This window comes from Lithobates pipiens, unplaced genomic scaffold, assembly GCF_037356315.1.
Source record: "Lithobates pipiens isolate NorthernLeopardFrog02 unplaced genomic scaffold, aLitPip1_a1.2 Scaffold_23, whole genome shotgun sequence".
Classification (NCBI taxonomy): domain Eukaryota; kingdom Metazoa; phylum Chordata; class Amphibia; order Anura; family Ranidae; genus Lithobates; species Lithobates pipiens.
Genome location: NW_027507785.1, coordinates 108,230,506 through 108,243,695, shown reverse-complemented (window position 1 = coordinate 108,243,695; position 13,190 = coordinate 108,230,506). Strand labels below are relative to the sequence as shown.

The 13,190-nt window shown below is 41.6% G+C and overlaps 1 protein-coding gene across 2 annotated transcripts in view; it reads left to right on the top strand.

The window, feature by feature from the left end:
• The window catches only part of EFCC1 (EF-hand and coiled-coil domain containing 1), a 222,151-nt gene that overhangs the window by 12,157 nt on the left and 196,804 nt on the right, over positions 1–13,190 (top strand). For both annotated transcript variants that reach the window (XM_077452159.1, XM_077452158.1), the window contains exon 2: positions 2,661–3,061. In XM_077452159.1, the coding sequence (XP_077308285.1) occupies positions 2,661–3,061 (401 nt within the window). The remainder of the gene's footprint in view (positions 1–2,660; positions 3,062–13,190) is intronic.

Below are 13,190 nucleotides of genomic sequence, written 5' to 3'. Positions count from 1 at the left end.
GCTGTGTTTTACACATCATTGATCTCTGCTCCAATCACAGGGAGTAGAGATCAGTGACACTGTTGCTAGACAGAACGGGGAGATGCTTGTTTACTTTAGCATCTCCCCGTTTTTCCTCTGTGAGGCGATCGTGGGTATCCCTGCGGTGATCGAGTCCACGAGACCCGCGACCTGCCTCACGGAGCGTCCTGCGCGTGCACGTGCCGCCGCCTCTTAAAGGGCAACATACAGGTACGGGATTCTGCCTGTACGTGCCCTTCTGCCGACGTATATCTCCGTGAGGCGGTCGGGAAGCGGTTACAAAATAGACTGCAATGTACCCCTTTAAGCGGCTGGATGTAAGCGGATGTGCATCCACCTTTAGCTACCTGAATCTGGGTCCATTCAGGTCTATTGGACTTAATGGAAAAAGATTGTGTCCAGGCCCACTTTTAACAACCTAACTGGATATGGGCTGATATAAGGAATGCACATCTGCTTACATCCAACCACCCATAGGGAATCAGTGAGTTCACTATTTCTATTCCGTCCTCCAGAACGGAGGTCCTCTGTTGAGACAAAATGGAGGGCGCTCATACAAAAAGGGACATAATAAAGTAAGTTAGCCAATAAAGAGTGTCATTTAAACTTCAAACTTTCTGCATTGAATGACAACTAACAAGCTGCAAGGCACTACTGCCAAAAAAAAAAATAAAGAATATTTTTTCCCTTGAATTTGGCTTTTCAGGCCAACATTAACTGAAAAAAATAAATTAATTTGTTTATGAGTGCTTTCAAATTTTTGTTTAAAGAGCAGATGTGACTTTCTCACTTCCCATGCCCTGGCATAGCATGGCATCCTCTTTTGATTGATGAGGTCATCCATTCTTCAACTGTAGTTTGAATGAGTTAAATTGTAAAAGTATGAGCGGCGGTGTAATTTTTTTTATTTTCATTGATAAACCCTCAGCCTGTTGACCCCCGTAATCATCACTGCTATTCAGACCTCTGTGGGTCACATCTGGATTTAATAAACTCAGTGTAGGCTGATTTCAGCCCTTTATAATGTGGCATTTTAGCTGCTATGGGGGCAGCTGCATTAAATGTAAGACTAAAAAAATGAGTTACATATGGCAGGCAAGGCAGTGAAATATGGTGTTCTTAGAGAGCAGGGGTAATAATCATAGTCAGACCTCTACCATTGGGGAAGTTTATAAAGCTGTTTACCATATGGGAAAGTAGAATAAAAAAGATAAAATCAAAGGACTAGAACAAGTATATGTTGACACGCACATTTTCAAAAAACAGATGTAGAGAGAAAAAATAAAATATAATTTTTCCAAAAAAACTGATTTATGTGTGTTTATATATATATATATATATATATATATGTATATATATAAACCTGTTTCATTTGGTCCTTTTTGGTCATGGTAAGTATACCATTAAAGTGTTTTGTTATACCTGTATAAGTTAGGAAAATAAGTTGATCTTTGTGCACTGGCAACTTCCTGTACTCTTTGCCTGTTACATTGTTCTCAGCTATTCCCAAGGAATACAGAACCACTGCCCTCTATAAAATAGTACAGCAGCGACCAATGACTGGGCTACTAAAGGAGTCCTGTGTTACCTCGAAAAGTTGCATTGTGATGTGCATTCATTATAAAACATTGGTGTTCATTTAAGGGTTTCCTTACATTGGTGATTAGTAGAAAATGTTACATTGGTGGTTAATGGAAAAGTACCCCCTTACATTATGGTCAGTGAGAGATGGCCTTCTTATATCTATGTTGTTTCAGAAGTTTAATACCCCTTACATTGAATTTAAGTTCAAAGAATGCTCTATTTTATTGGTGTCCTATTCTAGTGGAAAGAAAGTGGTGGTTAGTGGGAAAATACCACCCTTATAGGCAACTAAAAAAAATCACTGGTGTTATGGCTCTACTAAATGGTGCTAGCCCAGGAACAATGCAGGCGCTATCAGATGGAAGGTCAATCAGCCACTGCTGAAGGAACCCCTACCAAACTCTGGAGGAACCCTATGGTTTAGAATGGCTACCCTATAATAATGTTTTTAGTAGAAAATTGTATCCTCTATATCAGTGGTCTACAAGCTGTGGCCCTTTTCTTGCTTTTATCTTGCCTTTGGGGCACTATTGTTTTCACAGAAACCAATGTAGGGCATCATTTCTCCCAAAAACACCAATGATGGTGCACAATTCCTACCAATGACATCAATGTTGGGGCACAGTTCCTCTCAATAACACCAATGGTGGGGCACAATTTCTACCCATGACATCAATGATGGAGCACTGTTCCTCTCAGTGACACCAACAATCGGGCCCAATGACACCAATGATGGGGCACAATTCTTCCCAGTTACACCAATGATGGGGGATTGTTTACTCCCACTGATGTTGGGACATTTTTTTACTCCAAATGGCCACAGTCAACCCCCCCCCCCCCCCCCCCCAAAGTCTGAAGGTCAGTAAACTGGCTCTTACTTTAGAAAGTTTGGAGACCCCTGCTCTATATGTTGCTATTGGAAATTTATATCCCTCCTAGTGGTAAATTGTACTCAATACTCTATGATATCTGCCTCTTTGTAAACTCTGTATGTGTTTTGGTGTGAATCAAGTTTCCTATACTGAACAGCTAGTTTTATTTTATGTCTTTTATAGGTTGGCCTACGCAGAAATCTTGCTTCACAGAAAACTGAAGACATCTCAGCCCTCTCCAACAGGCGGGTGTTGTCCCAACGTTACACTGTAACAACAAGATGTGTCCAGAGAGAGATCAACCTGATCCAGAGCTCCAGAGATGAACAGTTGGAGGAAGTTATAAAAATGAACAAAGACTTGGAAGAAGAACTGAGCAAAACTCAGAATGTCCTCATTTATTTAGAGCAATGTAACCAACGACTAAAGAAAGAACAGGTGGAGACAAGAAAGAAAACAGCAGATGCCCGACAAGCATTGTTGGCATGTTATGGAAAAGTGAAGGACTTGGAAGAAAAATCAAATGAAGTTCCTTATCTCCAGATGCGTGTAGATCAGCTGGAGACTGAACTACAGCATTACAGGTAAGTGAGCCAATTTCAATAATAGATATGTAATAAGTGACTCGCAACATGTAATATGGTAATAAAAAACCCACCAAAGCCTTTTGCAGCCATAAGCTTTCTATATCACAGCAGTACTGCAAATAGCGCTTTTCCTGCTATTACCGAACACAAACTCAAGCTGGTAATTTTATAGGCATCAAAGAAAAGACAAAACTGCCACTGGCAAAAATCAGTAGGCTGTTCAGCACCTCAATTAAGAACTATTATTAATGATTTCTCAGTCCGTATGCCTTTGGGAGTTAACACATTTTCAAGCAAAAGTAAGAAATCAATAACTGTTTTATCTGCTGCAGATTCCTGCCACGGGCACAATGACTAAAATTAATCTGTAAATTATAGCTATATACAAGGAGAGGTATTACACAGAAATTTGTCCCTTTTTAAATAGGATTAAATCCAGCGCCTCAGAAAAAGTATCTACATACCTGTGATGTGTCTATGACAGGGCGCTAAGTGAAGGCAAGCCACATCTATACACACGTCCTCAGCAGATGTAGCATTGTGTAATATTCTATTATCCTTCATGTAGGACAACTAAACAGGATACTCCAACCTGACTTACAACAAGTTAATAGTACCTTTCTATCATTAAGGATGTACCCCCTCCCTATATATTACTCTTAGCCCTTGTACACACGGTCGGAGATTCCGACGGAATGTGTCCTATCGGACCGTTTTGGTGTGTGGTCTGCATCGGACTGTTCCGACGGACCAAGTTTTCCAACTTGCCGGTAAAATTTTCAGACAAAATGCTCCTATCGGACATACTCCGATCATGTGTAGCCTTCTTCGACTGACAAAGTGTCACACATGCTCAGATCAAATTCCTAGACCAAAGCTATTGGCTACTAGCCTGACCGTAGTCCCGTCGTAACGAAATAACGTCATCACGTTATGTACAATCGGATTTTCCGACAATTTAGTCCAACCGTGTGTATGCAACATCACTTCCGGACCTCTTCCGGAATTAATCTGTCGGAATTACTCCGATGGATTTGGTTGTCGGAATCTCCGACCGTGTGTACAAGGGCTTATGCTAACCTGTGCCGGCCCTCACTCCCAGACACGCACACAGAGCCCTGCGGGGAGCAATGTAGACTGAAGTCAAAACACGGACACAGAATAATGCATCACTCGTCTTTTATTTCCTGGCTCATTATCTTAAATAAAATATATTGTCAGAATATGACCAAGCGATATTTACAATATTACACCAATACAAACCAATAGAAAAATGTCCACCCATTGTCATCATTAAAGACAAACCCACTTTCATTGAATTGCTTATAGACAAATGTTTGTTACCCTTAATAACAGCTGTAATTAAAACACCTCTTCATTATTATTATTATTATTATTATTATTATTCAGGATTTATATAGCGCCAACAGTTTGCGCAGCGCTTTACAATATGAGGGCAGACAGTACACTTACAATACAAATCAATACAGGAGGGATCAGAGGGCCCTGCTCGTTAGAGCTTACAATCATAAAGTATATATATGTGTGTATTATTGTACAATTTAAAAAGGGGTTGTAAACCCTCATGGCTTTTCACCTTAAAGGGGAGTTCTGCTTAAAAAAAAAACTTTAAGTCAGCAGCTACAAATACTGCAGCTGCTGACTTTTAATAATCGGACACTTACCTGTCCCAGGGTTCAGCAATGCGTGGGAACGAAGTCCTGCTCATCTCCCCCTCCTCTCTGCGGCATTGGCATTGTAAATATGGGCGACTGGCTGTGGCTTTACAGTCGGGCATCCACTGCGCATGTGTGAGCCGTGTCACGCGCCGTGACTGGCCGGGCAATCATCTGGGACCTGTGACGTGTCCCAGATGATTGTCAAGAGGGAGGGGGGAGAGGTGGTCTCCCTTCTGGTGCCACGGGGCGCATGGAGGAAGTGTGAGCTGGGACCCTCTGAAAAGAGGGTACTGGCTCCCCCGCCCCCCAAAAAATGACATGCCAAATGTCTGATGTCAGGGGGTCACCTCTCTTAAGACCCCTTTCACACTGGCGTCAGCAGTAAAGCGGCGCTGTTTTTAGCACAGCTTTACCGTCATTTTAGCCATGCTATACAGCTGCTAGCGGGGTGGTTTTAACCCCCGCAAGCAGCTGAGAAAGGGTTAAAAACCAGCCGCGAAAAGGTTAAAACCACCGCAAAGCGCTGCTACAGCAGCGATATGCTGGCGTTATAGCCGTGCTGCCCCATTGATTTCAATGGGCAGGAGCGGTGAAGGAGCAGAAAGATGCTGCTAGCAGGACTTTTTTTAAGCGTCCTGCCAGCGCACTGCTCCAGTGTGAAAGCCCTCGGGGCTTTCACAATGGAGAGACAGCAGAGGCTGTTTCAGGGCACTTTGCGTGCGCTATTTTTAGCGCTGTACCACCTGCAAAGCACCCCAGTGTGAAAGGGGTCTTAAAGTGGAAGTTCCATTTTTGGGTGGAACTCCACTTTAATGCATTCTATACATTAAGGTGAAAAACCTTCTCTGATGCTGCAGCCCCCCAGAACCTCACCGTTTTACTTACCTGAACATGGTCTTTTTCTCCTCAGGGACGAGCACACCAGCACTGCTAGATAGATTGATAGCAGTGCAGCCATTGGCTTCTGCTGCTGTCAATCAAATCCAATGACGTGGGAGCCAGGGGGCGGGGCTGAATCCAGCATTTGTGTCTGTGGATGCAAATGCTGGACTCAGGAGCACGCCCGCAAGGTAACCCCCCCCCCCCCCCCGGAGAGCGCTTCTCCTGGGGTGTTATCTGATGTGGGGAGGAGCCACAAGACCCGCCAGGGGATCCCCAGAAGAGCATGTTTGGGGTTACTGCACAGTGGAAGTAAGTATAACATGTTTGTTATTTAAAAAACAAAAAAAAAACAAAAAAAAAAACGTTAAAATCACTTTAAAGTTAGGGCCGGTTCACACTGCTGCATGGTGTGAGATCGCATTCGATTCGCACAGCACTGCAGTGCAAATCACATGCCATGTCCGTGCGATGCGAATTTAGCCATACAGATAGTATGGCTGAATTTGCGCCGCATTTGGCCCAAACTCGACAGGACCCTTTTTTTGGTCCGCACCAGAAACTGACTGCATGGGTGTTCACACCCAATGCAATCCGATTGCTGACCGAATTTGCAGATCGCACTGTGATATGTGAACTGATTTGAGGGTGTAATTAACCTTTAATTTACACCCCCAGCAGTTTTTATAGGGCAGTGCGGGAGACATACGATGCGGGAACCTGCAGTGGATTCGCAGGGTTCCCGTATCGCTGCAGTGTGAACCAAGCCTTAGTTCCAATTATTTCCCAGACATAGTTATCAGTATTTTTGATTATATAACTGTAGCAATAATACAGCTAGATTTTCATTTGTGTCTTGTTATGTCTGATACAGATAGCCAGAGAAGTACGGTAACAAAATGCCACATGTAGACATATCGGCATATATAATGTTCCACCCTACAGTTCATGCAGGCTGCAGTTTTTTGTGCATCAGGTTTTCACAGCAATTGGTATGAATAATCTTACAGGTTTATTTCAATAGAAAAGGACAGGACATGGATGAAGGAGGTCTGGCTTATTACTGGGAGTAAACTGATAGGTCAGCCACTCAGGTCTCTTATAGATCAGAAGACATTATTTGATCCTGCCAAAAATGGCTCCTGATTGACTACTATGAGCTACAAGAAATGCTCTTGCTTTGAAACAGATATATTTAAAAGATATGTTAGAGCTGCATGATTCTGGCTAAAATGAGAATAACAATTTTTTTGCTTAGAAAAAGGATCACGATTCTCTCGTGATTCTTGTGGTGTAACATCATTGTTCACATTATACAAAAAAATTGCGCTAACTTTACTGTTTCATTTTTTTTTAAATTCATTAAAGTGTATTTTTCCCCCAAAAATTGCATTTGAACACTGCGCAAATATAGTGTGACCTAAAATATTGCAACAACTGCTATTCTATTCTCTAGAGGTCTCTTATATAAAAAAAAAAAAAAAAAAAAAAAAATATATATATATATATATATATATATATATATATATATACACATTATGTTATGTTTCTAAGTAATATTCTAGCAAAAAAAAAATACTCTTTTTAACTTGTAAACAACAAGTGTCAGAAAAAGGTTTAGTTTTTATCCACTTCAGCCTCCGAAGGATTTGACCCCTTAATGACCAGCCCATTTTTTGCAATACGGCACTGCGTTGCTTTAACTGACAATTGCGTGGCCGTGTGATGTTGTACCCAAACAAAATCGATGTCCCTTTTTTCCCACAAATATAGCTTTCTTTTGGTGGTATTTGCTCATCTCTGCGGTTTTATTTTTTGTGCGCTATAACAATGTTGAAAAAAACCCCCAATATTTTTCACTTTAAGTGGTTAAACTGACCTCATTTACAGACCGAAGTTCATCCCTTTGATCTAAGAACGATGTTACTTTGTTTATAGTTATCTCTAATGTTGAGAAAAACTTGGCAGGCTGTCTGGATTTTTTTTTTGTCGGCTGTCAGAAGTGAGCAGAGAACTCTACACATAGAATTGGGAAAATGCTATTTTAAGATCGGGAGGGGGGTAGAATCCCAATTTTGATTCTTTAACGATTAATCGTGCAGCTCTAGCATCTGTTAAAAAATGAATACATATTTCAAATATTACTTAAAATTTACAAAAAAAATATCAAGTACAGTTATACTTATGATGATAACAAAATGACAGTTTTACATGGCTTGCAGATGTCTTGGCCATGGTTTCCTCCTTCATCAGTAATGCACTTCTTTCTTGTGTATTGTTTCGTGAGTTGATAGACACAACACTTTGATGTAAACCTACTGTCATTTCGGATGCTTTTACCATCAAGGACTGTTGAACAGATCTGATTCCTGTGTACCACCTGGGACCCTTATGTATTGCACAAAGTTAATCCCATCTTGCTTGCAATAAAAAGATGTCTTATTACTGATAGTCTTTGTCTAAAATTATTGAATAATTTTTATTATTATTTATTATATTATAAACTTTATCATACCTGGGATATCTGCTAGACTCTGGTTTGAACAGATTTAAGAGAGTTATTCCTAAGAATTACAGGATTACAATATAAAACGCCAAATTTCCATGCAAAATAATTGTACCGCTTTCAGCACCTAAAACCAGAAATAATCATACCGCCAGGGAGGTTAATAAACTGACATTTCAGTGTTTCTGTGAATTTCTGGTGCTGTAATCTCGTAAAGTCTCACAGGATTCCAGTATCAGGGGGCGTTCTCCACTGTTTGAAGTGTTTGTAGATCACCTCACTCCTCCAAAGGTGAAGCGATTTACTCCGCTTCATAAACAGGCACACAGGAGAAATATCTCCTCTGTGAATGCCGGAGAATGAAGCAGTCAATAGATTTCACTGCTTCATAAACTGACACCTAAATGTTTATAGTACATTCACTTATTCATGTATTTAAACAATGTAGACAAAGAAATGTCTTGTACTGACTATTGTATTTTGACAGCCTGCACCCCTGGCTGTTAGAACTCCCGAAGAATCATTGCAAGTGTTTGGTTGAAGTCACTGTTCAAGCAACAATTTTTCTACACAGCTTAGAACTTCAGATCAGTTTGTTGTGACAGGTGGTGTCAGAAGGTTCGGCCATGGACCAAATTTTGGCCAATTCCACCTGAAATTAGCAAAATTAGAATTTGGCCATCATTCTGGATCTTGTGCTAAGTAAGGGTTGGGGCTGTTACACATGGCTGCTAGCACAGAGCACTGTAATGTTAGAAGAGAATAATTTTATGCTGAGACATTTTAAAACCTCCTTGATACAGGACTATAAAGAGATCAAAACATGTGAGGCTTCAGTTGGGCTTTAAAGACACAAATCCATCCAGTTTAACCAGTAGAAGGGGGAAAAAATATATACAATCCTATATACACAATCCTATTTCCACAGTTGATCCAGAGGAAGGTAAAAAAAAAACAATAAAGAATGATCCAATTTTCTCCAGCAGGGGAAAAAAATCACTCCTGATCCCCCAAGGGGCAATCCGATATTCCTTCAATTAACTTTACCTATAAATATTTTGTAGCGCTATGTTTTTGTAAATTTAGTTTTTCCTAAGACCATAGTTGGGTTTTAGGGTTAATTTCAGTAAATTGTGGTCTTGGCATTAGTTTGGCTGGACTGTACTATTTTCTGCCTGGTCATAGGGGTCACCTTTGACAGGCATTGGAACGCAGTCTGGTTGTACTACGCATTGGGTACCAATCTCTCTCTCTGAGCCAATCAGTGGTCTCGCTGTGTATTCCAGGAGAGGGTACTTAAGGTGTTGAGGTCACGTGGTTCTGGGTTTCGGACCAGAAGTATGTTCTGACTCAGTGGTCCTGGTCCTCCTGACCAGCCCCTAGAGGCCCTTATGGCCTGGGGTACAGATCCATCCGTTTCTGAGTCTCGGGACTGGCTAGTCCGAGGCACGGTAACTGTAAGGAGGATTTCAAGGTGGTCCGTTGCCGTCTCGGGTTTGGAGGCACTGATCCTTTATTGGAAAAAACCTGTGATGCCCTCACTGTCATACTGGAAAGGGCTTGTAAATAGAGTGATTCCGTTATATAGAGCAACGTACCTGAGCAGAGGATGCCAAAGAAATTTGACAAAGTTTTGAAAATTTGGTTGGACAGTGGTTTTTCTGTAGCCTAATGACTATATAGACTTCACTGAGCTGGAAGGGGAGGTCTGCCTGGGCCTAGATAGGGCTCTTTTGTACCTGCATTTCCACTGGGATTATTCGGGGACCAACTGCTGTTACAATAGCTGTATGTACAGTAGAGATGATTGCCAAACGCATTACAATGAGTACTATACAGTTGCTTTATTAATGACTTTATTATGATGTTGATATGTGTACCCCTATTGGTCTGGGGACCTTGCATCCGGGAGGGCGGATTTTCCCGCATGGTGGTGAACCTGGATTGGGGGGGGGGGGTGGAATGTTGTTATGATGTTTATGATTCCGACCCTGCATGGCAAAGCATGTTTTTATTTTATTTCTCTTTTTGTACTATGCAAAAGTGAATAAAAATAAATTTTCCAAAAAAAAGGTTTCCTATGGGACTTGTTCACACCCATGCCCTTTTCAAATGCAAAACGGTGCGTCTTTGGTTCAATAGGCTTCAAAGCAGAAGCTGCAGAAAAGCATGTCGTCTGTTTTTGCCATGATCTTACCGCCATTTTGCCACAATTTACAGTTTGCATTTTTTAATCTGCCTAACAACAAATTTGGGCAAAAAAAGAAAAAAGCTTAAAAAATGCAAGACGAAAAGTGCGAAGAACGTGTAAAAAATGCAAAAGGCACTGCAAAAAGCACTGCAGAAACAGATCAAAAGCAAACTGAATACTGAAGGTGTGAATCAAGCCTTAACCACTTGCCGACCGCTGCACGCCGATGTACGTCGGCAGAATGGCACGGGCAGGCATATTGGCGTACAGGTACGTCCATGCCTTCCCGCGGGTGGGGGGCGGGGGGCCCAGTTATGTAATCTCTCCTCGTGTCGGTCTTTTTCGTTCCGGCACAGAGGAGAGATGATCAGTGAGTTGCACCAACACACTACACTAACAGTAGAACATGCCAGGCACACTTTCACCCCCCCTTCACCCCCCGATCACCCCCCCAATCACCCCTGCACCCCCAGTCACATTGACACCAATTGCATTTTTTTATTTTTTTATTATTGCATTGGTGTCATTTGTGACTGCAATAACTGTTAGGGCAGTTAGGGTTAGCCCCCTTTAGGTCTAGGGTACCCCCCTAACCCCCCCAATAAAGGTTTAACCCAGTGATCACCCCCCGTCGCCAGTGTCACTAATAAGCGATCGTTTTTCTGATCGCTGTATTAGTGTCACAGGTGACGCTAGTTAGGCAGGTAGGTATTTAGGTTCGCCGCAGCTTTTTATAGCGTCAGGGACCCCCATATACTACCGCATAAAGCCCCCTGATTTCCCCCTAGTTAACCCTTTCACCAGTGATCACCATATAACTGTTACAGGTGACGCTGGTTGGTTGGTTATTTTTTTATAGTTTCAGGGCACCCGCCATTGATTACCTAATAAAGGTTTAACCCCCTGATCACCTGGCGGGTGATATAAGTTTGAGGGTCAGATAGGGTCTGCGTCGCCCCAGGCAGCGTCAGGTTAGAGCCAGTACCGCTAACACCCATGCGCAAAGCATACACCTCCCTTAGTAATATAGTATCTGAACAGATCAATATCTGATCTGATCAGATCTATATTAGCGTCGCCAGCAGTTTAGGTTTCCCAAAAACGCATTGTTAGCGGGATCAGCCCAGATACCTGCTAGCACCTGTGTTTAGCCCCTCCGCCAAGCCCAGCCCACCCAAGTGCAGTATCGATCGATCACTGTCACTTACAAAACACTAAGTTTTCGGGGTCCCGTACGCAGCTAGGCTCCCAAAAAATCCCACACATGTGGTATCCCCATACTCAGGAGAAGCAGCAGAATTTATTTTGGGGTGTCATTTCACATATGCCCATAGCATGTGTGAGCAATATATCATTTAGTGACAACTTTGTGAAAAAAAAAAAAGTTTGGAATTTTCCCGCAACTTGTGGCAAAATATAATATATTCCATGGACTCAACATGCCTCTCAGCAAATAGCTTGGGGTGTCTACTTTCTAAAATGGGGTCATTTGGGGGGGTTTTGTGCCATCTTGGCATTTTATGGCCTTCAAAACTGTGATAGGTAGTGAGGAGTGAAAATTACAAATGTATGCCATTAGAAATCCTGAAGGCGGTGCTTGGCTTTCGGGGCCCCGTACGCGGCTAGGCTTCCAAAAAGTTGATCACATGTGGTATCCCCGTACTCAGGAGAAGCAGCAGAATGTATTGTGGGGTACAATTGCACATATAACCATGGCATGTGTGAACAATATATCATTTAGTGACAACTTTTTTTGTCATTATTCAATCGCTTGAGGCAAAAAAATAAAATATTCAATGGGCTCAACATGCCTCTTATCAATTTCCTTAGGGTGTCTACTTTCCAAAATAGGGTCATTTGGGGGGGGGGGGGGGGGGTTTGTACTGCCCTGCCATTTTAGCACCTCAAGAAATGAGATAGGCAGTCATAAACTAAAAGCTGCGTAAATTCCAGAAAATGTACCTTAGTTTGTAGACGTGACAACTTTTGCGCAAACCAATAAATATACACTTATTGACTTTTTTTTTACCAAATACATGTGGCTGAATACATTTTGGCCTAAATGTATGACTAAAATTGAGTTTATTGGATTTTTCTAATAACAAAAATTAGAAAATATCATTTTTTTTCAAAATTTTCGGTCTTTTTACGTTTATATCGCAAAAAATAAAAATCGCAGAGTCAGTCAAATACCTTTAAAAGAAAGCTCTATTTGTGGGAAAAAAAAGACGCAAATTTTGTTTGGGTACAACATTGCATGACCGCGCAATTACCAGTTAAAGCAGCGCAGTGCCAAATTTAAAAAGACCTCTGGTCATTGACCAGCAAAATGGTCCGGTCTGAAAGTGGTTAAACATGCCCCTATGTTTAGATGGGCCTCTACATTTAGATAAGTTACATTTTCAATTGGGTATTATCTCAACCCCACAATTCCCCCATGAGCATCATATCACCATGGCATGGAGCAGAAGTCCCAGGATAAAGAACCTTCCAGTATATTGAATTTATTAGTGACCATCATTTGTTTTCACTGCCACATTAGCTTATAATAAATGTGATTGCCAGATCACATCCACACACTGTACATAGACCATATGTTGCGTATCTGAAGATTAATACAACTTTGACTCCACGCCTTCGTCTGTTGCCCGGCTTCCAGGTCACATCTGCTCATTTGTGTAATTAACATCACATTTCTCACAATTTGTCCTGGCTCAGTGAGAATGAATTGTGACGGCTTTGTTATGTGGATCACAACAACATCCATCATTGGGATAATAACGCTCTGCTCATGTTGGCGGCAGCAAAATAAAAGTCTTTGTGGGACAACTTCCTGAAGGCTAAGTGCTATTCATATTTTCATAACTACTT